Genomic DNA, 26842 nt, shown 5'->3' on the forward strand with positions numbered 1-26842 from the left:
ACTGCAGCTCCCACTTCACAGCACATGACCTACTGCAGCTCCCACTAAACAACACATCATCTACTGCAGCTAATGCTACACAGCACGTCATCTACTGCAGCTCACACCACACAGCACAACATCTACTGCAGCTAATGCTACACCTACACAGGACATCATCTACTGCAGCTCACACCACACAGCACAACATCTACTGCAGCTCCCACTACACAGCACATCATCCACTGTAAATAATACTACACAGCACATCATGTACTGCAGATCACACCACACAACACATCATCTACTGCAGCTCCCACTTCACAGCACATGACCTACTGCAGCTCCCACTAATCACACATCATCTACTGCAGCTAATGCTACACCTACACAGCACATCATCTACTGCAGCTCCCACTACACAACACATCATCCACTGTAAATAATACTACACAGCACATCATCTACTGCAGATCACACCACACAGCACATCATCTACTGCAGCTCCCACTACACAACACATCATCCACTGTAAATAATACTACACAGCACATCATCTACTGCAGATCACACCACACAACACATCATCTACTGCAGCTCCCACTTCACAGCACATGACCTACTGCAGCTCCCACTAATCACACATCATCTACTGCAGCTAATGCTACACCTACACAGCACATCATCTACTGCAGCTCCCACTACACAACACATCATCCACTGTAAATAATACTACACAGCACATCATCTACTGCAGATCACACCACACAACACATCATCTACTGCAGCTCCCACTTCACAGCACATGACCTACTGCAGCTCCCACTAATCACACATCATCTACTGCAGCTAATGCTACACCTACACAGCACATCATCTACTGCAGCTCCCACTACACAACACATCATCCACTGTAAATAATACTACACAGCACATCATCTACTGCAGATCACACCACACAACACATCATCTACTGCAGCTCTCACTGCACAGCACATCATCTGCTGCAGCTAATACTACACAGCATACATTAGTTAGGACTGCTCTGATAAGGGTATACCGTGAAGATTGGTAGAGCAGCTTAGTATACATTTTTTGCAAAAAACGTATCAACCAAATACCCTGTTTTTTACATCTTTTACTAGCACTTGCGGATTACTGCAACATTTTTTCAAACTGAGTGTTTTTGGTTTTACTATTCTCTTTTGTGTCTTCTGTAAATAATACTACACAGCACATCATGTACTGCAGATCACACCACACAGCACATCATCTACTGCAGCTGTCACTACACAGCACATCATCTACTGTAAATAATACTACACAGCACATCATGTACTGCAGATCACACCACACAACACATCATCTACTGCAGCTGTCACTACACAGCACATCATATACGGCAGCTTTCGCTATACAGCACATCATATACTGCAGCTTTCTCTATACAGCACATTATCTAAAGCAGATTACACCAAACAGCCTGTATTCTATCGCAGGTCACACTACACAGGTGATGTGCTGCATAGTGTGACTTACAAAAGAAGACATTCTACTTTTATGTCACATGACATGGCACAAAGTCTACTTCATGTCACATGACACAGCATCTACAGCAAATCACTCTAAGCATCACATTATTCATGGCAGGACACACTACACAGCACATCATCTACACACTACATACATTTTCTCACAGGGCTAAGACATTCCCCAGAGGATCATGTGAGCCACACCCTTTTAGAAAAAAACATATGAGCTAGCAATAAAGAAAAAGGGCCATATCTTTGTATCGCAGATTTTTAAAACAAACAAACAAACAAACAAACCACAGAATACTCAAGGATGTAGCAGGAATAAAATAAGAACCAAAACTGAAAACTTTTGACTGGGTGACAGGTCCTCTTCTTTCCACGCCTTTTAACTTTCCGAATGAAAGAAGAAACAATTGAAGTGAGGGCATTTAAAAATGTGTGCAGCCTTTTTATAGTTATTCCACAGCAACAATTTCTATTTTGTACTGGCCACAGCCACAAGCAAACTGACAATGAGACAGGCCATGAATGCCATTAACATGTCATTTTAATCAAAAATAATTATCGACACACAATAATGACACCATATACCATCGAAACATGACATCATAGCAATCTGAAAAGAACATACATTGCAATATAATTATTTCTCTTCTACAGAAAGCCTGAGACGACACGTAGCACAATTATGTAGATTTCAATTTATATATCTTTATATATACTTTTATTTTTCTTTAACAAAATTACATAGCCTTTGTATATATAGTTCTCTAAAACGAATCACTTTCAAGCAACCATCTGATGTGTGAAAATGACAAGTTCTGAAATTTCAATAGTTTCTGTAAAAAAATAATGAGCTTTGCGTAGATTTTTCGATAACAGATGCCATTATTAAGTCTTTATATATATATATTTATATCATGTCATATATGTGTTCATTGACTTCATTAAACACAATCTGCATTGAACATACTTGCCAACACCCCTTAATATTCTGCAATAACTGGGGTTAAATCATAATTTGCAGTGAAAATTGGCATTTCTGTATTATTTGGGAACACTACCGAATAGTTTGGAGGGGCAAAAATGTCTGGTGATAACGATACTGTGCTCCAGGTGCCTGAACAACAAAAGTATACCATGAGTCAACGCTGAAGGCTTAGCATTGGAACAAGGGAAACTCCATTTTTTAGTTCTCGTTCCGATTAATTGGACTAAAGAAACATTTCAGGCAAAGCTGTTGTACAGTGGCGTGTCAAGTGCAGACCTTTCCAAAAAAAACTTTAAAATTGGGTTCTGCATAATATATCGTTGCATCTAATAAAAAAAATAGTAATATTTATGAATATTCTTTTGAAAAACTGCTATGCAGTGGTAGAATAAAACACGCCACAGGAGGGATGATGACAAAGTTAGGAAGGAACTTTTAAAGTATGTGTCCTCTTTTAGTGGCCAACCATACATGGGGATTTGATCAATTCCTTTGTAATTTTCCCACAAACGTTTTGTATTAAATGTCTTTGAAAATGTGAAATGAGAGCAGCACAGACATACAACATAATATCAAAAGCCAAGATAACTTGAGAAAAAAATACATCTTCTTGGAACTAGTCTTTGAAACCTGACAGCAGATTTTTTTTTTTATAACAGTCAAGCCATTAAAACAGTCTTTTCTATCATAACTTTCTCCATGCGACATATGGCATAAAACTCTACACTTGCGATAGTGTTATAGAAACCCTAAACCAGTATGCCTGCCGCCTTCCTTGTCCCTGACTTGCTACACACACCATGGCTCTGACCTAATCAGAGGGAAATACCAGGCACATCATTGGCAAAATGTATAAGCCAGCCCAGTAGACATTTTAAGGTTGATTTTCGAAGATCAAAACTTGAGGCTACCAAACTCGGCATCTTTCTACAGGGTGCATTGTGGTGCCTTTCTTGCAGTTAAATTCTTCAGAGAAAGCTTCAAAGTTTTGTAAGGATCCCATCACCCTAAAATGAGAACATAATTTACAAATGTGAATGGTTAAGAGTCGTGGTCTAAAAATGGAAAAAAAAAGACCAACAACTGTGCTCACTACTACAGATGAGTGCATTTTTTCACCTGCCAATGATTTCTCTTAAAAGGTTTAAAAAAATCCTATTTTGCAAAATTTTGAAATTCTCTCCACGTAGCTACCATTTTACTGAGTTGTAAAGTGCCAAGCAACTGTCTGGTCTTCTGCATCTCCTCTTTTTTCCTTTCCTCATCGCATCCATCATCTACAACCTGCTTCACTCTTTGCTGGGGTTTCTGCGACTGACTAGACCACTGACTTCACTGAACTTCTTGCCATCGGGAGACATGCTGTAGCGTCTCGATGTAGTCAGAGCAATGGGAGACGCACGTAGTGATGTTTAACGTGCACCTCGATGGCACAGCGCTCAGAGGCCTAATCGGTGCCGGAAGCCCCGGCATAGAGTAAAATAGGCCCAAGAGCATGCAATGGAGAAAGGGAAAGGGAAGAAACAGGATGGACCATAAGGTGATCTGCAGGAGTGGTAGGACAGCTGAGTAGTAATATATATATATTCAAATTTTGGCAGATTTGATCATCGGTGCTCACTATCAATCGCCCTTCACTCCGCCATAGCGCTTCTCAGGTCCCTTGGTTGTCTCCTCACTTTTGCTTCTGGTGGGAGTGGCACATGACCACTGCAGCCATTCAGTGGCTGCAAGAGTGATTACTGTCTGGTTGTTGATTACTGTCTCATTGCAGAGGTCATGATCTGTCCTGCAGAATAAGGAAGCAAGGAGGCCAGTGCACAGCTATGGAGAAGTGTGAGAGATTGGTACTTGAGTGAAGTTTTATAATATTTTTTACGATACGAAGCATGGTTTTAAAGGGAAAAAGAGATGACAACTCCTTTAGGGCAAATCTTTCTAATTAAAACATTTTATCGACTCACTTCTAAAGATGTTGCTATGAGAGCCAACAAGAAGGAATGTAATTGTAATGGAAGTAAAAGTTCATTATTTAAGCCTACTTGACTAATGTCAAAAAGAGAAGGCGAGATGTAAAAAACAGAGGATAGAAAATGGAAAAAAAAATGGAAAGGTTGGGAAAGAAGAAGAATATATGGAGATGCTAAACAAAAAGCTATTAAACTGGGATAATAGAAGAAAATGGGGATGAAAGAGAGGGATAGTAAATAGGGGAATAGAAGTAGACAAACAATAGAAGAAAATGCTTAAGTAAGGTAAAGAAAAAGTGGATGAGATGGAATAGAAGCAAGAAGAAAACAAATAGTGGAAAATGAGATTCAAGAAAGAGCAACAATTAGAGGGTAGAAGAAGTAATTAAACAAAAGAAGAGGAACCTGAAGGAAAAGAATAATAAGCTGTAGAATAATATTTAATGCAGACATAAAAAGATATACCTAAGACAAAAGCAAACCATGTGATAAAAGGTAAAGAGTAGACTTTATGGAGAAGACAAATCAGAAGACTAAATGCAAATAAAGAAGAAAAAGTAAAAGAAGGAGAAGAAAAATAAGCAAAAGTATAAGCAGCAGAACAGGATGAGGCAAAGAAATATGAAGAAGAAAGGAAAATAGAAGATAGAAAGACAAAAAAGTAGAAGGTAGGAGAGAACTGAAAGAAAAACCACCAGAAAAGGGACAAAAATAAAGAACAATACAAAAATCTTAAAGAGAACCTGTCACCCCCAAAATCGAAGGTGAGCTAAGCCCACCGGCATCAGGGGCTTATCTGCAGCATTCTGTAATGCTGTAGATAAGCCCCCGATGTATCATGAAAGATGAGAAAAAGAGGTTAGATTATACTCACCCAGGGGCGGTCCTGGTTTGTTTCGGGTCCGATGGGCGTCGCGGTCTGGGGCCTCCTATCTTCATCAGATGATGTCCTCTTCTTGTCTTCATGCTACGGCTCTGGCACAGGCGTACTTTGTCTGCCCTGTTGAGGGCAGAGCAAAGTACTGAAGTGCACAGGCGCTGGGCCTCTCTGACCTTTCCCGATGCCTGCGCACTGCAGTACTTTTCTCTGCCCTCAACAGGGCAGACAAAGTACGCCTGCGCCGGAGCCGCAGTGCAAAGACAAGAAGAGGACGTCATCTGATGAAGATAGGAGGCCCCGGACCGGACTGCGACACCCATCGGACCCGAAACGAACTGGGACCGCCCCTGGGTGAGTATAATATAATCTCTTTTTCTCATCTTTCAGGATACATCGGGGGCTTATCTACAGCATTACAGAATGCTGTAGATAAGCCCCTGATGCTGGTGGGCTTAGCTTACCTTCGATTTTGGCGGTGACAGGTTACCTTTAAGTAGAAGGAAACAGAGAGGAAAAAGAAACAAAAGACAGATCGTAGGATGGAGGAATTAAATAGATAGCTGTGATATACATGGGCACTTACCAAACAAATTTAAATTCAGTGAGAGTAAGAAAATAACTCACCTGTACTTAAATGGACTGTGTACATCTGTCTTTATCGAGTGCCTGGCGTACTCTGGTCGGTAAGATCCACACCATACCTGTGTGCACAAGACATTTTACAGGAGGCCAAGTTATATCCAATTACTACAAAAGAGTTACTAAATTACTACACTGCAAAGTAATATGGAATAAATAATAAAACCCAATTATGCAAAAAAATAATGCCAATTAATATAAATTAAGTAGCTATGCGCCATATTATAGAAAAAGTACTGCCTAGTAATATGGAACAAGTGACAATACCCCATATAATTCCAACAATATTTCTAAGTAATACAGTCATGGCAGAAAGTGTTGACACACTTGAAAATGTTCCAGAAAATGTGTTTCTCCCAGAAAATGATTGCAATTACACGTTTTCTTATATACATGTTTATTTCCCTTGTGTGTATTGGAAGACCACAAAAAAAGAAAAAATAAATAAATTGGACACAATTTCACACAAAACCCCAAAAATGGCCCTCACAAAATTATTGGCACCTTTCCAAAATTGTGGATAAACAACTTTGTTTAAACTATTTGTTGCTCGTTCAAACTCACCTGTAGCAAATAACAGATGTGGACAATATGAAAATCACACCTGAAACCAGATAAAGAGAGGTGAAGTTGACTAAATCTTTGCATTGGGTGTCTGTGTGTGCCCCACTAAGCATTGAGAACGGAAAGAGGAAAATAGAACTGTCTGAGGACTTGAGAACCAAATTGCTGAAAAATATCAACAAAGTTGTAAGTCCATCTAAGGAGATATGATGTTCATTTGTCCACGGAGCACAGCATAATCAAGAAGTTTGCAATCCATGGCACTGTAGCAAATCTATCTGAACGTGGACGGCAGAGAAAAGTCGATGAAAGGTTGCAACACTGAGTTGCCTTGCTGGTGTAAAAGCAGCCCCAAACAAGTTCCAAAGAAACTCAAGCTGTCCTGAAGGTTCAGGATCAGTGTCAGCGCAAACTATCCGCCGACGATTGAAAGAAATGAAATGCTATGGAAGGAGACCCTGGAGATTCCCACTGCTGACACAGAGACGTAAAAAAGACTAGACTGCAGTTCGCCAAAATGTACATGAGCAAACCAAAATCCTTTTGGGAAAGTGTCTGATGGACAGATGAGACTAAGATAGAGTTTTTTGGTAAAGCACATAATTCTACTGAAAATACAATGAGGCCTATAAAGAAAAGAACACAGTACCTACAGTCAAATGTGGTGGAGGTTCAAAGATGTTTTGGGGTTGCTTTATTGCCACTGGCACAGGGTGCCTTGACTGTGTACAAGACATCACGAAATCTGAAGACTACCAAAAGATTTTGGGCTGCAATGTGTTGCCCAGGGTCAGAAAGCTGACCACGGTAGGTTATGGGATTTCCAGCAAGACAATGACCCCAAGCATACGTCAAGAAGCACTCAAAATGGGTTGAAACAAAGCACTGGAGAGTAGTTCTGACATGGCCAGCAATGAGTCCGGATCTAAATTCCATCTAACACCTATAGAGAGATCTTAAAATTGCTGTTGGGAGAAGGCACACTTCAAATGTGAGGGACCTGGAGCAGTTTGCAAATGAAGAATGATTCAGAATTCCAGTTGAGAGGTGTAAGTACCTTGTTGATGGTTATAGGAAGCAATTGATTGCAGTTATTTATTGCATAGGGGACACAACCAAATATTAACCCCTTCATCACCTTAGGATTTTCCATTTTTGCATTTTCGTTGTTTCCTTCCCTTCTTCACAGAGCCATAACTTTTCTTTATTTTTCCATCAAAATGGCCATGTGAGGGCTTGTTTTTTTGCGTGAAGAGTAGTACTTTTGATTGACACCAATGATTTTACTATATAGTATACTGGAAAATGCTAAAAAAATTCCAAGCGCAGTGAAATTGCAAAAAAAAGTGTAATTCCATAAATATTTTTTGCTTTTTTTATCATGTTCACTAAATGCTAAAAATGACCTTTCATTAGGATTCTCCAGGTCATTGAGTTTGAAGAGACCAGATATGTATATGCTCTTTCTTATTTACCATAAGTGGTGAAAGAAAAATCCAAAGTTTGCGAGAAAAAAAAGGTTCCATTTCTCGAGAGCGGTAGTGTCTCCATTTTTTGAAATCTGGAACTGCGGGAGGGCTTATTTTTTGCATGCCAAGCTGGCATTTTTTTCTTTTGGGGTAGATACAATGTTTTGATCACCTGTTATTGCATTTTATTGCAATGTTGCGGCGATCAAAAAAATGTAATTCTGATGTTTTGATTTTTTTTCTCATTATGCCATTTACTGATTGGGTAAATGCTGTGAAAACTAAGACCTTTATTCAACCTTGATAGGTATTTGGACAAAGTTTATGGGAGAACAGGTGCAAGAGGAATGCGGGGAAGAGGATGAAATCAGCTGTCATGTTCCAGAAAACAAGCAAGCTCAGTGCCGAAGTCCGCATCAAACTGGGAGGCGACCTATGACGTACCTATAGGTCATAAAGGAGTTAAGTTGAGGGTGCCAACAATTTTATCGGGCACATTTTTGGGGTTTTGTATGAAGCTATGTCCAATTTGCCTTTTTTGAGTTTTTTTTGTGTTGTTCCAAAACACACAAAGGAAATAAACATCTGCAAACAAAACATGTTTAATTCTAATAATTTTTTGTGAGAAGTACTTCATTTTCTGTAGCAATTTCAAGCGTGCCAACACTTTCGGCCAGGACTCTATAAGTAACAAAACCGTACATTATGCCATCAGTACTGCCAAGTAATATGGAGTAAGTAATACAATACTCTATACTATACTTATAGTACTACGTTGTAATATTAGGTGTTCATAACCCATTAACCCATATTATAGCAGCAGTACTGCCCTCGTGATATTGAAAAAAATGCAATCAATAGTAGAATAATAGTGCAGTCTAGTAATATAGAACATTTGTATAATATACATGTATACAATGTGTGTATATACAATATATATATTTATATTTAGGGATTCAACTCATTTGTAGCGGTCACACAGGCATGCAGTTTCTAGTCCAAACAGGATGTTTTATTAATGCCATAAACTTCCAGCAGAAAGTATTAACAAAACAAAGAGTTCAGAGTCAATACAGCAGTATTAGAAACAGAGCGGTTCAGAAGCTCCAGTATTCAAAGCCCAAAACTTGGCCTCTTGCAGAGTCTAAGCAACTTACACAGGTCCATCACCTTGCATACCTACACCCAAATACTGAGTATTTACAACTATACTGCCAGACAAGGAATTAACAGCTCAGCTGCCCTTTAAAACCAGCTGCACCTCCTGGATTGGAGGGTGAGAATGACTATTTCCGCCCATCTCAGCTAATCATTCTTTACAAATCTGGACCCATATATTGGTCCTATTAACCTTCCCAGCATCTTCTATCCAGGATTCTGCGAGCTGCTTTTCTACAATATATAGTGGGGAAAATAAGTATTTGATACACTGCTGATTTTACAAGTTTTCTCACCTACAAAGAATAGAGAGGTCTGTAATTGTTATTGTAGGCACACTTCAACTGTGAGAGACAAAATCTTAAAGCAATCCAGAAAATCAGATAGTATGATTTTTACATACAGTAATTAACATGCATTTCATAGAATGAAATAAGTATTTGATACAATAGAAAAACAGAACAATGTTTGGTCCCAAAACCTTTGCAATTACAGTGGTCGGTTGTTTGCTGTAATTCTTGACATAGTTTGCACATGTAACAACCCAAGCATCTGGTTGTTACAGTGGCATTTCTTTCCTCACGGGAAGAGTGATGTCATGCTTGGAAGCGAGGAAGGATCCCTTTAATAGGTATTCAGCACATACAACACCGTTCTGACTCCAGGCCAGAAGGGGGAGCTCTACAGCCAACTTCATGGGAGCTGCTCTCTCTGGTCGGGAGGAGGAGTCAGTTGCTAGGCAGTTGCTAGGCAGTTGAGGAGAGTTAGTCAGTTGGTGAGAGGAGAGCGAGGAGTGAGGAAGGAAAGCTGGGGCTATGCAGACGAGTGATTCTGCAGCTCCTGAGAAGAGACTGAAAGGAGGAAGGTGGAAAGGCGAATTGAAGAACTGGAGAGAGAATTTGTGACTGAACTTCCTCCATGCTGAGTGCATATACGCATATACCGGTAGCCGGAAGACCGAGGTTGTAGGGGTAACTTCATGCCCCATGGCAGAAACAGTTAAGTAAAAAGGGCAGCACACTGCAGCGCCAAAACATGCAAACTTGAAAACACGAAATTTGAACTGCATTACTGCACTAGAAATATGAAAAATGAGAGCTTTTAGCGCATAAAAATGGCCATATTTATGTGTACCTCGTAGCCACTTTACGGCATCTCTCTTATACGAGGTCCTACGCTTGACCTACCTCATTGAGAATAAACGTCTCCATCTGAACGGGTACATGTGAAACCTCTTCTTGGACTCAAATTCTCACTCTCTGTGGAGGGGTATTAGACCTACTATAATTAAAACACCTGTGGCTAGGAGGCGAGAGTGCACGATCAGAAGGCTGGAGAATACATTTCAAAAACCTGACCTGCACATCCAAACATAGACTGAGTGTGAACAGGTGCTGAACCCAGAGTCGCCAACTCGTATATAGTTAAGTAAAAAGGGCAGCACACTGCAGCGCCAAAACATGCAAACTTGAAAACACGAAATTTGAACTGCATTACTGCACTAGAAATATGAAAAATGAGAGCTTTTAGCGCATAAAAATGGCCATATTTATGTGTACCTCGTAGCCACTTTACGGCATCTCTCTTATACGAGGTCCTACGCTTGACCTACCTCATTGAGAATAAACGTCTCCATCTGAACGGGTACATGTGAAACCTCTTCTTGGACTCAAATTCTCACTCTCTGTGGAGGGGTATTAGACCTACTATAATTAAAACACCTGTGGCTAGGAGGCGGGAGTGCACGATCAGAAGGCTGGAGAATACATTTCAAAAACCTGACCTGCACATCCAAACATAGACTGAGTGTGAACAGGTGCTGAACCCAGAGTCGCCAACTCGTATATAGTTAAGTAAAAAGGGCAGCACACTGCAGCGCCAAAACATGCAAACTTGAAAACACGAAATTTGAACTGCATTACTGCACTAGAAATATGAAAAATGAGAGCTTTTAGCGCATAAAAATGGCCATATTTATGTGTACCTCGTAGCCACTTTACGGCATCTCTCTTATACGAGGTCCTACGCTTGACCTACCTCATTGAGAATAAACGTCTCCATCTGAACGGGTACATGTGAAACCTCTTCTTGGACTCAAATTCTCACTCTCTGTGGAGGGGTATTAGACCTACTATAATTAAAACACCTGTGGCTAGGAGGCGGGAGTGCACGATCAGAAGGCTGGAGAATACATTTCAAAAACCTGACCTGCACATCCAAACATAGACTGAGTGTGAACAGGTGCTGAACCCAGAGTCGCCAACTCGTATATAGTTAAGTAAAAAGGGCAGTACACTGCAGCGCCAAAACATGCAAACTTGAAAACACGAAATTTGAACTGCATTACTGCACTAGAAATATGAAAAATGAGAGCTTTTAGCGCATAAAAATGGCCATATTTATGTGTACCTCGTAGCCACTTTACGGCATCTCTCTTATACGAGGTCCTACGCTTGACCTACCTCATTGAGAATAAACGTCTCCATCTGAACGGGTACATGTGAAACCTCTTCTTGGACTCAAATTCTCACTCTCTGTGGAGGGGTATTAGACCTACTATAATTAAAACACCTGTGGCTAGGAGGCGGGAGTGCACGATCAGAAGGCTGGAGAATACATTTCAAAAACCTGACCTGCACATCCAAACATAGACTGAGTGTGAACAGGTGCTGAACCCAGAGTCGCCAACTCGTATATAGTTAAGTAAAAAGGGCAGCACACTGCAGCGCCAAAACATGCAAACTTGAAAACACGAAATTTGAACTGCATTACTGCACTAGAAATATGAAAAATGAGAGCTTTTAGCGCATAAAAATGGCCATATTTATGTGTACCTCGTAGCCACTTTACGGCATCTCTCTTATACGAGGTCCTACGCTTGACCTACCTCATTGAGAATAAACGTCTCCATCTGAACGGGTACATGTGAAACCTCTTCTTGGACTCAAATTCTCACTCTCTGTGGAGGGGTATTAGACCTACTATAATTAAAACACCTGTGGCTAGGAGGCGGGAGTGCACGATCAGAAGGCTGGAGAATACATTTCAAAAACCTGACCTGCACATCCAAACATAGACTGAGTGTGAACAGGTGCTGAACCCAGAGTCGCCAACTCGTATATAGTTAAGTAAAAAGGGCAGCACACTGCAGCGCCAAAACATGCAAACTTGAAAACACGAAATTTGAACTGCATTACTGCACTAGAAATATGAAAAATGAGAGCTTTTAGCGCATAAAAATGGCCATATTTATGTGTACCTCGTAGCCACTTTACGGCATCTCTCTTATACGAGGTCCTACGCTTGACCTACCTCATTGAGAATAAACATCTCCATCTGAACGGGTACATGTGAAACCTCTTCTTGGACTCAAATTCTCACTCTCTGTGGAGGGGTATTAGACCTACTATAATTAAAACACCTGTGGCTAGGAGGCGGGAGTGCACGATCAGAAGGCTGGAGAATACATTTCAAAAACCTGACCTGCACATCCAAACATAGACTGAGTGTGAACAGGTGCTGAACCCAGAGTCGCCAACTCGTATATAGTTAAGTAAAAAGGGCAGCACACTGCAGCGCCAAAACATGCAAACTTGAAAACACGAAATTTGAACTGCATTACTGCACTAGAAATATGAAAAATGAGAGCTTTTAGCGCATAAAAATGGCCATATTTATGTGTACCTCGTAGCCACTTTACGGCATCTCTCTTATACGAGGTCCTACGCTTGACCTACCTCATTGAGAATAAACGTCTCCATCTGAACGGGTACATGTGAAACCTCTTCTTGGACTCAAATTCTCACTCTCTGTGGAGGGGTATTAGACCTACTATAATTAAAACACCTGTGGCTAGGAGGCGGGAGTGCACGATCAGAAGGCTGGAGAATACATTTCAAAAACCTGACCTGCACATCCAAACATAGACTGAGTGTGAACAGGTGCTGAACCCAGAGTCGCCAACTCGTATATAGTTAAGTAAAAAGGGCAGCACACTGCAGCGCCAAAACATGCAAACTTGAAAACACGAAATTTGAACTGCATTACTGCACTAGAAATATGAAAAATGAGAGCTTTTAGCGCATAAAAATGGCCATATTTATGTGTACCTCGTAGCCACTTTACGGCATCTCTCTTATACGAGGTCCTACGCTTGACCTACCTCATTGAGAATAAACGTCTCCATCTGAACGAGTACATGTGAAACCTCTTCTTGGACTCAAATTCTCACTCTCTGTGGAGGGGTATTAGACCTACTATAATTAAAACACCTGTGGCTAGGAGGCGGGAGTGCACGATCAGAAGGCTGGAGAATACATTTCAAAAACCTGACCTGCACATCCAAACATAGACTGAGTGTGAACAGGTGCTGAACCCAGAGTCGCCAACTCGTATATAGTTAAGTAAAAAGGGCAGCACACTGCAGCGCCAAAACATGCAAACTTGAAAACACGAAATTTGAACTGCATTACTGCACTAGAAATATGAAAAATGAGAGCTTTTAGCGCATAAAAATGGCCATATTTATGTGTACCTCGTAGCCATTTTACGGCATCTCTCTTATACGAGGTCCTACGCTTGACCTACCTCATTGAGAATAAACGTCTCCATCTGAACGGGTACATGTGAAACCTCTTCTTGGACTCAAATTCTCACTCTCTGTGGAGGGGTATTAGACCTACTATAATTAAAACACCTGTGGCTAGGAGGCGGGAGTGCACGATCAGAAGGCTGGAGAATACATTTCAAAAACCTGACCTGCACATCCAAACATAGACTGAGTGTGAACAGGTGCTGAACCCAGAGTCGCCAACTCGTATATAGTTAAGTAAAAAGGGCAGCACACTGCAGCGCCAAAACATGCAAACTTGAAAACACGAAATTTGAACTGCATTACTGCACTAGAAATATGAAAAATGAGAGCTTTTAGCGCATAAAAATGGCCATATTTATGTGTACCTCGTAGCCACTTTACGGCATCTCTCTTATACGAGGTCCTACGCTTGACCTACCTCATTGAGAATAAACGTCTCCATCTGAACGGGTTGGCGACTCTGGGTTCAGCACCTGTTCACACTCAGTCTATGTTTGGATGTGCAGGTCAGGTTTTTGAAATGTATTCTCCAGCCTTCTGATCGTGCACTCCCGCCTCCTAGCCACAGGTGTTTTAATTATAGTAGGTCTAATACCCCTCCACAGAGAGTGAGAATTTGAGTCCAAGAAGAGGTTTCACATGTACCCGTTCAGATGGAGACGTTTATTCTCAATGAGGTAGGTCAAGCGTAGGACCTCGTATAAGAGAGATGCCGTAAAGTGGCTACGAGGTACACATAAATATGGCCATTTTTATGCGCTAAAAGCTCTCATTTTTCATATTTCTAGTGCAGTAATGCAGTTCAAATTTCGTGTTTTCAAGTTTGCACGTTTTGGCGCTGCAGTGTGCTGCCCTTTTTACTTAACTATATACGAGTTGGCGACTCTGGGTTCAGCACCTGTTCACACTCAGTCTATGTTTGGATGTGCAGGTCAGGTTTTTGAAATGTATTCTCCAGCCTTCTGATCGTGCACTCCCGCCTCCTAGCCACAGGTGTTTTAATTATAGTAGGTCTAATACCCCTCCACAGAGAGTGAGAATTTGAGTCCAAGAAGAGGTTTCACATGTACCCGTTCAGATGGAGACGTTTATTCTCAATGAGGTAGGTCAAGCGTAGGACCTCGTATAAGAGAGATGCCGTAAAGTGGCTACGAGGTACACATAAATATGGCCATTTTTATGCGCTAAAAGCTCTCATTTTTCATATTTCTAGTGCAGTAATGCAGTTCAAATTTCGTGTTTTCAAGTTTGCATGTTTTGGCGCTGCAGTGTGCTGCCCTTTTTACTTAACTATGTACGAGTTGGTGACTCTGGGTTCAGCACCTGTTCACACTCAGTCTATGTTTGGATGTGCAGGTCAGGTTTTTGAAATGTATTCTCCAGCCTTCTGATCGTGCACTCCCGCCTCCTAGCCACAGGTGTTTTAATTATAGTAGGTCTAATACCCCTCCACAGAGAGTGAGAATTTGAGTCCAAGAAGAGGTTTCACATGTACCCGTTCAGATGGAGACGTTTATTCTCAATGAGGTAGGTCAAGCGTAGGACCTCGTATAAGAGAGATGCCGTAAAGTGGCTACGAGGTACACATAAATATGGCCATTTTTATGCGCTAAAAGCTCTCATTTTTCATATTTCTAGTGCAGTAATGCAGTTCAAATTTCGTGTTTTCAAGTTTGCATGTTTTGGCGCTGCAGTGTGCTGCCCTTTTTACTTAACTATATACGAGTTGGCGACTCTGGGTTCAGCACCTGTTCACACTCAGTCTATGTTTGGATGTGCAGGTCAGGTTTTTGAAATGTATTCTCCAGCCTTCTGATTGTGCACTCCCGCCTCCTAGCCACAGGTGTTTTAATTATAGTAGGTCTAATACCCCTCCACAGAGAGTGAGAATTTGAGTCCAAGAAGAGGTTTCACATGTACCTGTTCAGATGGAGACGTTTATTCTCAATGAGGTAGGTCAAGCGTAGGACCTCGTATAAGAGAGATGCCGTAAAGTGGCTACGAGGTACACATAAATATGGCCATTTTTATGCGCTAAAAGCTCTCATTTTTCATATTTCTAGTGCAGTAATGCAGTTCAAATTTCGTGTTTTCAAGTTTGCATGTTTTGGCGCTGCAGTGTGCTGCCCTTTTTACTTAACTATATACGAGTTGGCGACTCTGGGTTCAGCACCTGTTCACACTCAGTCTATCTTTGGATGTGCAGGTCAGGTTTTTGAAATGTATTCTCCAGCCTTCTGATCGTGCACTCCCGCCTCCTAGCCACAGGTGTTTTAATTATAGTAGGTCTAATACCCCTCCACAGAGAGTGAGAATTTGAGTCCAAGAAGAGGTTTCACATGTACCCGTTCAGATGGAGACGTTTATTCTCAATGAGGTAGGTCAAGCGTAGGACCTCGTATAAGAGAGATGCCGTAAAGTGGCTACGAGGTACACATAAATATGGCCATTTTTATGCGCTAAAAGCTCTCATTTTTCATATTTCTAGTGCAGTAATGCAGTTCAAATTTCGTGTTTTCAAGTTTGCATGTTTTGGCGCTGCAGTGTGCTGCCCTTTTTACTTAACTATATACGAGTTGGCGACTCTGGGTTCAGCACCTGTTCACACTCAGTCTATGTTTGGATGTGCAGGTCAGGTTTTTGAAATGTATTCTCCAGCCTTCTGATCGTGCACTCCCGCCTCCTAGCCACAGGTGTTTTAATTATAGTAGGTCTAATACCCCTCCACAGAGAGTGAGAATTTGAGTCCAAGAAGAGGTTTCACATGTACCCGTTCAGATGGAGACGTTTATTCTCAATGAGGTAGGTCAAGCGTAGGACCTCGTATAAGAGAGATGCCGTAAAGTGGCTACGAGGTACACATAAATATGGCCATTTTTATGCGCTAAAAGCTCTCATTTTTCATATTTCTAGTGCAGTAATGCAGTTCAAATTTCGTGTTTTCAAGTTTGCATGTTTTGGCGCTGCAGTGTGCTGCCCTTTTTACTTAACTATATACGAGTTGGCGACTCTGGGTTCAGCACCTGTTCACACTCAGTCTATGTTTGGATGTGCAGGTCAGGTTTTTGAAATGTATTCTCCAGCCTTCTGATCGTGCACTCCCGCCTCCTAGCCACAGGTGTTTTAATTATAGTAGGTCTAATACCCCTCCACAGAGAGTGAGAATTTGAGTCCAAGAAGAGGTTTCACATGTACCCGTTCAGATGGAGACGTTTATTCTCAATGAGGTAGGTCAAGCGTAGGACCTCGTATAAGAGAGATGCCGTAAAGTGGCTACGAGGTACACATAAATATGGCCATTTTTATGCGCTAAAAGCTCTCATTTTTCATATTTCTAGTGCAGTAATGCAGTTCAAATTTCGTGTTTTCAAGTTTGCATGTTTTGGCGCTGCAGTGTGCTGCCCTTTTTACTTAACTATATACGAGTTGGCGACTCTGGGTTCAGCACCTGTTCACACTCAGTCTATGTTTGGATGTGCAGGTCAGGTTTTTGAAATGTATTCTCCAGCCTTCTGATCGTGCACTCCCGCCTCCTAGCCACAGGTGTTTTAATTATAGTAGGTCTAATACCCCTCCACAGAGAGTGAGAATTTGAGTCCAAGAAGAGGTTTCACATGTACCCGTTCAGATGGAGACGTTTATTCTCAATGAGGTAGGTCAAGCGTAGGACCTCGTATAAGAGAGATGCCGTAAAGTGGCTACGAGGTACACATAAATATGGCCATTTTTATGCGCTAAAAGCTCTCATTTTTCATATTTCTAGTGCAGTAATGCAGTTCAAATTTCGTGTTTTCAAGTTTGCATGTTTTGGCGCTGCAGTGTGCTGCCCTTTTTACTTAACTATATACGAGTTGGCGACTCTGGGTTCAGCACCTGTTCACACTCAGTCTATGTTTGGATGTGCAGGTCAGGTTTTTGAAATGTATTCTCCAGCCTTCTGATCGTGCACTCCCGCCTCCTAGCCACAGGTGTTTTAATTATAGTAGGTCTAATACCCCTCCACAGAGAGTGAGAATTTGAGTCCAAGAAGAGGTTTCACATGTACCTGTTCAGATGGAGACGTTTATTCTCAATGAGGTAGGTCAAGCGTAGGACCTCGTATAAGAGAGATGCCGTAAAGTGGCTACGAGGTACACATAAATATGGCCATTTTTATGCGCTAAAAGCTCTCATTTTTCATATTTCTAGTGCAGTAATGCAGTTCAAATTTCGTGTTTTCAAGTTTGCATGTTTTGGCGCTGCAGTGTGCTGCCCTTTTTACTTAACTATATACGAGTTGGCGACTCTGGGTTCAGCACCTGTTCACACTCAGTCTATGTTTGGATGTGCAGGTCAGGTTTTTGAAATGTATTCTCCAGCCTTCTGATCGTGCACTCCCGCCTCCTAGCCACAGGTGTTTTAATTATAGTAGGTCTAATACCCCTCCACAGAGAGTGAGAATTTGAGTCCAAGAAGAGGTTTCACATGTACCCGTTCAGATGGAGACGTTTATTCTCAATGAGGTAGGTCAAGCGTAGGACCTCGTATAAGAGAGATGCCGTAAAGTGGCTACGAGGTACACATAAATATGGCCATTTTTATGCGCTAAAAGCTCTCATTTTTCATATTTCTAGTGCAGTAATGCAGTTCAAATTTCGTGTTTTCAAGTTTGCATGTTTTGGCGCTGCAGTGTGCTGCCCTTTTTACTTAACTATATACGAGTTGGCGACTCTGGGTTCAGCACCTGTTCACACTCAGTCTATGTTTGGATGTGCAGGTCAGGTTTTTGAAATGTATTCTCCAGCCTTCTGATCGTGCACTCCCGCCTCCTAGCCACAGGTGTTTTAATTATAGTAGGTCTAATACCCCTCCACAGAGAGTGAGAATTTGAGTCCAAGAAGAGGTTTCACATGTACCCGTTCAGATGGAGACGTTTATTCTCAATGAGGTAGGTCAAGCGTAGGACCTCGTATAAGAGAGATGCCGTAAAGTGGCTACGAGGTACACATAAATATGGCCATTTTTATGCGCTAAAAGCTCTCATTTTTCATATTTCTAGTGCAGTAATGCAGTTCAAATTTCGTGTTTTCAAGTTTGCATGTTTTGGCGCTGCAGTGTGCTGCCCTTTTTACTTAACTATATACGAGTTGGCGACTCTGGGTTCAGCACCTGTTCACACTCAGTCTATGTTTGGATGTGCAGGTCAGGTTTTTGAAATCCATGGCAGAAACAGGCGGACAGCTAGATTTCAAGTTACCTGTCCACCATTAACACCCAAGGACACAGTAACAGATAGACCCTGGGTCGTGATAGACATCCTGTAAAAAGGCTCGAGTTACCTGTTGCAGCCAGACTACCACCAGCACATGTGATCCGGTACCCTGGACTGTGGCTGTCTGAATCATACAGTAAAGAGGTAGAGACTGCAACCCTGTGCCCTCCGTTTCTTACTACACCACCTACCTCCATCTTCACCTATTACACCAGGAGCCCTGGTGACCCAGCTTCACCTGTGGGAAGCCATACCATCCCTGCTGCCATAACATCACCCCAGTGGACCCTTTTAAGCAGTGTCGGTCACCCCTAACCGAATACCACAGGTGGTGTCACAAACTTTTATTATTCAACTAACCTCTTTAAAGACCATCCCTTTAACATGGGTGCCCAACGCCATGGACCGGGTCACTGCAGCTGTGACACATCCCTTTAAAGACCGGACCCGGTACCGAGTACCCCATGGTCCTGATGGGTGTTCCACACACACTGCAGCAGAGATTTTGTCCAATTCCTCCATACAGATCATTTCCATATTTCAGGGCTGTTGGGCAACATTGAGTTTCAGCTCCGTCCAAAGATTTTCTATTGTCTTCAGGCCTGGAGATGGGCTCAGGCACTCTATGACTGTTAATTGCTTCTTATAGAGCCACTCTTTAGTTGCCCTATCTGTGTGTTTTGGGTCACTGATATGCTAAAAAAAAAACAGCCACGACCCATCTTCAATGCTCTTAGTGAGGGAAGGAGGTTGTTGGCCCAAATCTCACAATATATGTATGACTTCATTCATCCTACCTCCAATATGTTGCATTTGTCCCGTCCCCTTTGCAGAACAGCACCTCCAAAGTATGATGTTTCCCCCACCTTGTTTCATGATTGAGACAGTGTTCTTGGGTTTGTACTCATCCTTCTTCTTCCTCCAAACACGGAAAATGGAGTTGATACCAAAAAGTTCAGTTTTGGTCCCATCTGACCACATTAGCTTCTCCCATGCCTCCTCTGGATCATCCTGTACTGGCTTGAGCATGGGAACCTCGCGTGCCCTACAGGATTTTAATCCATGACAGAGTAGTATGTTACCAATGATAATGTGTGAGACTGTAGTTCCAGCTCTCTTCAGATCATTGACCAGGTCCTCCCGTGTAGTTCTGGGCTGATACCTGACCTTTCTCAAAATCATCTTAAGCCCATCAGGCGAGATCTTACATGGAGCCCCAGACCAAGGAAGATTGATAGTCATCTTCTGTTTCTTTTATTTTTTAATAATTGTGCCAACAGTTGTTGCCTTCTCACCAAGCTGCTTGCCTATTGTCCTGTAGCACCTGCCAGCCTTGTATAGGTATAGAATTTTGTCCATGGTGTCCTTAGACAACTCTTTGGTCTTGGCCATGGTGGAGAGGTTGATTAAGTGCGTGGACAGGTGTTTTTTATATGGGTAATGTGTTCAAACAGGTGCAATTAATACAGGTAATGAGTGCAGAGTATGAGGGCTTCTTAAAGAAAAACGAACAGGTCTGTGAAAGATAGAATTCTTGATGGTTGGTAGGCGATCAAATAATTGTTTCATGCAATAAAATCCAATTTAATTAATTCAAAATTATAAAATGTGATTTTCTCTTTTTTTATTTTTAGATTCTGTCTCTCACAAGTGAAGTGTATGTATGATAAAAATTACAGACCTCTCCATTCTTGGGTGGGAAAAGTTGCAAAAACGGCAGTGCATCAAATACTTATTTTCCTCACTGTATATATAACAATTACCTACATTTATCCAACAATACACAACATGAAAAAAGTAACAATATCTGAAATTGTACTAATAGCTTTCATTTATAAAATGGAAAAAAAGTATCTAAAACCCATTTTAGACCAATACTACTGCCCAGCAATATGGAATAACAAGGTATCATCCATATTATAGTAACAGTACTGCCTGGTGATATGGAATAGGCATCAATACCCCATGTTATACTAACAGCACTTTCTAGTAATATGAAATAAGTATTTCTAACCAGTACTATTTTACTAAATGATAATATCTATAGCCTATGTTATATGAACAGTACTGCAAAAAGTTTAAAAGATCACCTGTGCAAAGTTCAGGAAAAAGAGCTGCTTGTGCGTCAGGTCCAGTCCGGGGAGCCTGGGTTCTTTGCCGTGTCTCTCCACCCATTTCAGATATGCCTATAAGTCAACCATGAAGATGTAATCATCTACACCATTGTCATCAAATCTAAAGACTCTATAACCGGGGTCATCTATGGCCAACCCATCAGTAAATGTTTATGCTTTTGGTGAGTAGTTGTCTTGTATTTAGAGTAATATTTAGAGCAGTAATTCTCGGGAGTGCAATGGACCTAAGTTTTAGTTTGTATTGGGGCCCAGGAGCTTCAAGTAATACCTCCACCCTATAGACTTACGTCCTTAATATACAAAGGAAACTCTTGCTGGCGATCAAAAGTAAATAAAAAATAAAAATGACCAATATACAGAGACCCGAACTCGCCAGCTGCATGATTAGGCTGACGCTGTAACTAACTCGTCATGAAAGATTGCAGATTTGACCACATTAAATAGTGAGTCGCTTCATAAAAACCATGAAGAACATTAATTATTGTGACCTTTCAATGTCAGAACTTTGTAATCCTCCATCCATTTCCACCGGCAATAACAGGGTTGAAGAAAAAAAAAAAAAACACCTCATCATGGTTTACCTTGTAAGCCTGTCGGACTCCGCCATTATCTGCAATATTTTCTCCTAGGGTAATGACACCGCTTACCTAAAAAATGAGAAATCATGAATTTATATCATTTATGTCTTCTAAAAAGACTTGTCATCTTTCTAAAATCACACATTATATTGATGCTCTAATAAAAGGTTTCTGGTCGACGGATCGGTAAACAGGCAAAGCAAAGCAAGACTTTCCCTTTCACTACCCCAACTCTTGGTTTTGTTGCTCTGGATTAGTTTCATACATGACTAAGGAATAAACCACACTAATATATATATATATATTTTTTTTTTAAAGAAATATGATTAAAAATAGTATTTTATTTAAATTTTAACCCATTTAATCACCTTCATATTCTCTACTTATAGCACATGCTCCAGTGGGATAACTTTGTCAATAAATACTATAGAAAAGTACCCAACCACCTTGCACTATTGATTTAGTATTATATTGCAAAGTAACAAATCGTATAGTTACAAGGTTACATAGGTTGAAAAAATGCTAAGGTCTATCGAGTTCAACCTTTCTCAACCAGTTATACATTCTCTATCACTAGATTATTTACAGCCCACAATGTTATTTGTTGTGGGGAAAGCATCCAGACCTTTTTTAAAGCTGTTATAGTGTCTGCCATTACTACCGCTTGTGGTCAGCATTCCACAGTCTGCTCTAACTGTAAAGAACCCTTTCCTGTGTAGCTGCCGGGATCACTTTTCTTCCACCTCTAATGAGTGCCCCCTGGTCCTTAGTAGTGTCCTAAGAAGGAATAAGTCATGTGCCAGTGCTCTGTACTGATTATACATGTAATTGAGATTTCCTCTGAGGCGGTTTTTTCTAAGCTAAAGAAGCCCACCTTTTCCAACCTCTCCTCATATGAGAGGCCTCCATGTCTCGTAATAATCTAGTTGCAGCCTTTCAACTGACTCAAACTTCTGAATATCCTTTTAAAATGTGTAGCCCAAAACTGGATCCCATATTCAAGATGTGGCCTCAAAAGTGATTTATAGAGGATTTTATCTCTTTCTGTATACAGTAGTATTCAAAATAATAGCAGAGTGTTCAAAACACGAGTTAATCACAAAATCTTTATACTAGTTGTTATTTCCAGCACTGGGACATTGCACACTGTTTTCTCATTCAAAACATGAAGAGAAATATATATAATTTTTAACTACTTTACAGAAAATAACAAAACAGTAACATTGGGCTGTTAAAGGGAACCTGTCACCCCGTTTTTTCAGATTGAGCTATAAATACTGTTAAATAGATGCAAACTCGGCTTTGGGAAAATGGCCGCCGCGATCTCTTGTGCGCACGCGCGGCATCCCGCGGCCATTTTCCTGAAGCCCCGTGCAGCAGAGCACTCCATCTGCGCACGCGCGGCCCCAGGAAGATGGCCGCCCCCACCGATGAAAGGGATGACAGCGCAGATCGCGCGCTGTGTCTTCACGTGGGCGCAGGGAATTCGGAACTTGGACATGCGCACACCACTACGCCACCAACGTAAAGCTGGGGAAGAAAAGAGCACTGTGAACACGCCCGCCCGACCTGACCAGCCTGATTGACAGGCGAAAATGGCGACTTTGGTAATGTATTTCTCAGCATAGGTGGGGAATCAGGGTACACTACATACACTATAGTAACGCACAGCGCAGGCCCTATTTAACAGTATTTATAGCTCAATCTGAAAAAACGGGGTGACAGGTTCCCTTTAAAACAAAAATAGCAGTGTCTGCATTTGTCTTTGCAAACTCACAATGTGTACTATTTTTTTATGACGATTTAACATTCCTGTGAATCATTGACCTAATATTTAGTTGAACACCCACAGTTTATTAGAACAGCTTCACATCTATGTCGCATAGAGTCAACCAACTTCTGGCTCCTGTCCCCTGTTATTCCAGCCCAGGATGCTTGGACTTCATCACACAATTTTTGGACATTTGTTGGCTTTGCCTCAGAAATGGCATTTTTGGTGTCACCCCACAAATTTTCTATCGGATTAAGATTCGGGGATTGGGCTGACCACTCCATATCCTCATTTTTATTGGACTGGAACCAAAATTCTGCTCATTTACTGATGTATTTAGGGTCGTTGTTGTGTTGAAACACCATTTCAAGGGCATAGCCTCTTCAGTGTAAGGCAACATGACCTCTGCAAGTATTTTAATATATACAAACTGGTCGATGACCCCTGGTACGCGGTAAATAGGTCCAGCACCATAGTAAGAGAAGCCTGCCCATATCATGATGCTTGCACCACCAGGCTTCACTGTCTTCAGAGTGTACTGTGGCTTGAATGCAGAGTTTGGGGGTCGTCTGACGAACTGTCTGTGGCATTGGGACCCAAAAAGAACAATTTTACTTTCATCAGTCCACAAAATATTTCTCCATTTCTCTTTAAGCCAGTTGATGTGTTCTTTGGCAAATTGTATCAGCTTCAGTACATGTCTTTTTTTCTTAACAGAGGGACTTTGCAGGGACTTCTTACTAAGAGATTAGCTTCACACAGGCGTCTTCTAACTGTCATAGAACTCACAGGTAACTTGAGACTGTCTTTGATCATCCTAGAGATGATCATTGGCTGAGCCTTTGCCATTCTGGTGGTCTTCCATTTTCTTCCACATCTCAATCATCATGATTGATCTCACTAATTGAAGTCCACACTTCTATTATTTTGAACACAGCCGGTTTTCAATTAATTATTCTAATACACAGACTCAAAAACATGCAGATCATGAGTGCGCTGTCTGTTGGTTTTTTAGAATCTACTGCACCAACTGGTAATTTTTTGACTGGTGGTAATTAGAGTTGAGCGACCTTGACCTTTTTAGAGTCGAGCCGGGTTTTGCGAAACCCGACTATGTCCAAAGTCGGGTCGAGTGAAATCGGCCGATTATGACGTAAAGTCGGGATCGACCGAAACACGAAACCCAATGCAAGTCAATGGGGCAGCATAGTCGGCAGTGAGTGGGGGCCAGGAAAACACCTAGAGTGCCCATTTTAATGTCAAAACCATCCATTCTTCTTAATGAAGCTTGTCAAGCGTAATTTACCTTAAAATAATTGGAAGGCATTTGAAATTGGGGGTCATTTGGCTAAAGTTGTGGGGGGTAGGGCTGGTTCAAGTAATTAGTGGGCCCAGTAAATCTGGACCACGTCACGGCAGTGGAGCAGGGAGAGGTAAGTATTTCAACTTTGCAAGTGCTGTGATCCTGAGCAAGCAGGGGGGGCCCACTCGTTGGCATTGGCACTGGCACAGGGCCCCTCAAAGTACAGCGGTGTGTTTGCACGGCGGGGGCGCCTCCCACCGGCAGCAACACTTTTGCGTACTATGAGAGGCCCTGTGCCAGTGACGTCGCCAACTAGTATTCCTCCCCCCACCTGATGAAGGAACCTGCACTTTCATCTGCACCTTCCTCTTTGTCCCCGTGTAAGGTGGTATGGTATGCGGGAAGAGCAACCTGACTTTCAGCAGGGTCACAATGTTGTTGTGTAGCGTGCACGGGGAATGTTGCGTTATGGGTCAATGTACCAGCAGACTCATCTATCACTGGCTGGGCAATGGGCACGATGAAGTGGAAACACAGATATAGGCCCAAAGAATAAAGTGGGCTAAATGCAGTTCAAAATTGGTAACACAGGAATAACCAGGGGGCATTGCAGTGGAGGACAACTGGAATGAGAGGCTGACACAGAGAGTAGGGCCAAATCAGTAAGTAGTCGAAATGCAGTTCAAAATTGGCAACCGTAGTAAACAGGCGGCACAGCTTTGTTCAGTGGAGGAGAACAGCAAGGAGTGGCAGACACCGATAGTAGGCCCCAACCCAACTAGTAGGCCAAATGCAGTCTAACATTAACAACTACTTAACGAGAGGCTGAAAATGGAATTTCAGGACAGGAAACCAGGAGAACAGCAAGGAGTGGCAGACACCGATAGTAGGCCCCAAACCAACTAGTACGCCAAATGCAGTTGTTCCATTTAACCACAATTTAATGAGAGCCTGAAGATAGAAGCTCAGGAAAGGCAACCTGGGGAACACCTTGGAGTGTAACACACCATCTCTCTCCACCCCATACCCATTTTGTAGGCCTAATGCTGTGTACTTTTCTACAACTACTAAACGAGAGTCGGAAGACCGAAGCAATGGCAAGGAAACCTGGGGAACACCTTGGAGTGTAACACACCATCTCTCTCCACCCGATACCCATTTTGTAGGCCTAATGCAGTGTAGTTTTCTACAACTACTAAACGAGAGTCGGAAGATCGAAGCAATGGCGAGGAAACCTGGAGAACACCTTGGAGTGTAACACACCATCTCTCTCCACCCCATTCCCCATTTTTTAGGCCTAATGCAGCCTACTTTCCGACACCTACTAAACGAGAGCATGAAGATCGAAGCTCAGGAAAGGCAACCTGGGGAACACCTTGGAGTGTAACAACAACCTCTCTCTACACCACGGAAGGGCTGATTCTTAGGAAGGAAGGCTGTTGTAAATAAGCATTGCGCGTCCGAGGGTGATTATATTCTTATTCGGTATCTACTCACCCTCGGACGCGCCATGCTTCTTGATTTGTAATTAATGTTTATTTGCAATGTGCTTTTGACTTACTCAATTATTTTTTTAATTATTGATTTTATTAAATTAATAGTTTAACATCTTATTGGAAATAATTTAAAGGAGACGCGACAGGACAACACTCGGTGGATGCCATATCTGTGTTAACAACTCCAAAAAACTTTCAGTTAACTTCTTGCAGGAGAAAGAAATTGTAGCTGTTGGACCTTTGTAGTACAGTTCCAGATATTTGTTGTGTGTTTGTTTTGATTGTTAAAATGTCTGCATTTGAGATCTCAACACGATCTTATTTTTTATAATCAAATTAATTTTTTAAATATTTTATTAGGTTGGTTCAAGGGGTACACGGGCCGCAGTAGACAGGTCAGTGGAGGCCTAGTGGAAGGAGTGACCGCAGACAGGCATCGAAGGCCTAAAATAATCACACATGGCTGTAGGCAATTTTAAATTGGTTCCAGGGGTACACGGGCAGCAGTGGTGTGGTCAGTGGAGGCCTA

At 41.7% G+C, this 26842-nt stretch overlaps 1 protein-coding gene across 2 annotated transcripts in view; it reads right to left on the bottom strand.

Moving 5' to 3' along the window:
• Nucleotides 1-2040: 2040 nt before the first annotated feature.
• Nucleotides 2041-26842, bottom strand: part of MMEL1 (membrane metalloendopeptidase like 1) — a 469687-nt gene continuing 444885 nt past the window's right edge. The window contains exons 20-23 of one of the 2 annotated variants that reach the window (XM_069742373.1): nucleotides 21747-21812; nucleotides 21121-21216; nucleotides 5980-6056; nucleotides 2041-3512 (exon numbers count right to left, since the gene is read on the bottom strand). In XM_069742373.1, coding sequence (XP_069598474.1) covers nucleotides 3413-3512; nucleotides 5980-6056; nucleotides 21121-21216; nucleotides 21747-21812 — 339 coding nt within the window. In that variant the 3' untranslated portion in view covers nucleotides 2041-3412. The remainder of the gene's footprint in view (nucleotides 3513-5979; nucleotides 6057-21120; nucleotides 21217-21746; nucleotides 21813-26842) is intronic. The other variant, XM_069742374.1, reaches the window with a different exon arrangement.

This window comes from Ranitomeya imitator, chromosome 10 (assembly GCF_032444005.1).
Source record: "Ranitomeya imitator isolate aRanImi1 chromosome 10, aRanImi1.pri, whole genome shotgun sequence".
Taxonomy (NCBI): Eukaryota; Metazoa; Chordata; class Amphibia; order Anura; family Dendrobatidae; genus Ranitomeya; species Ranitomeya imitator.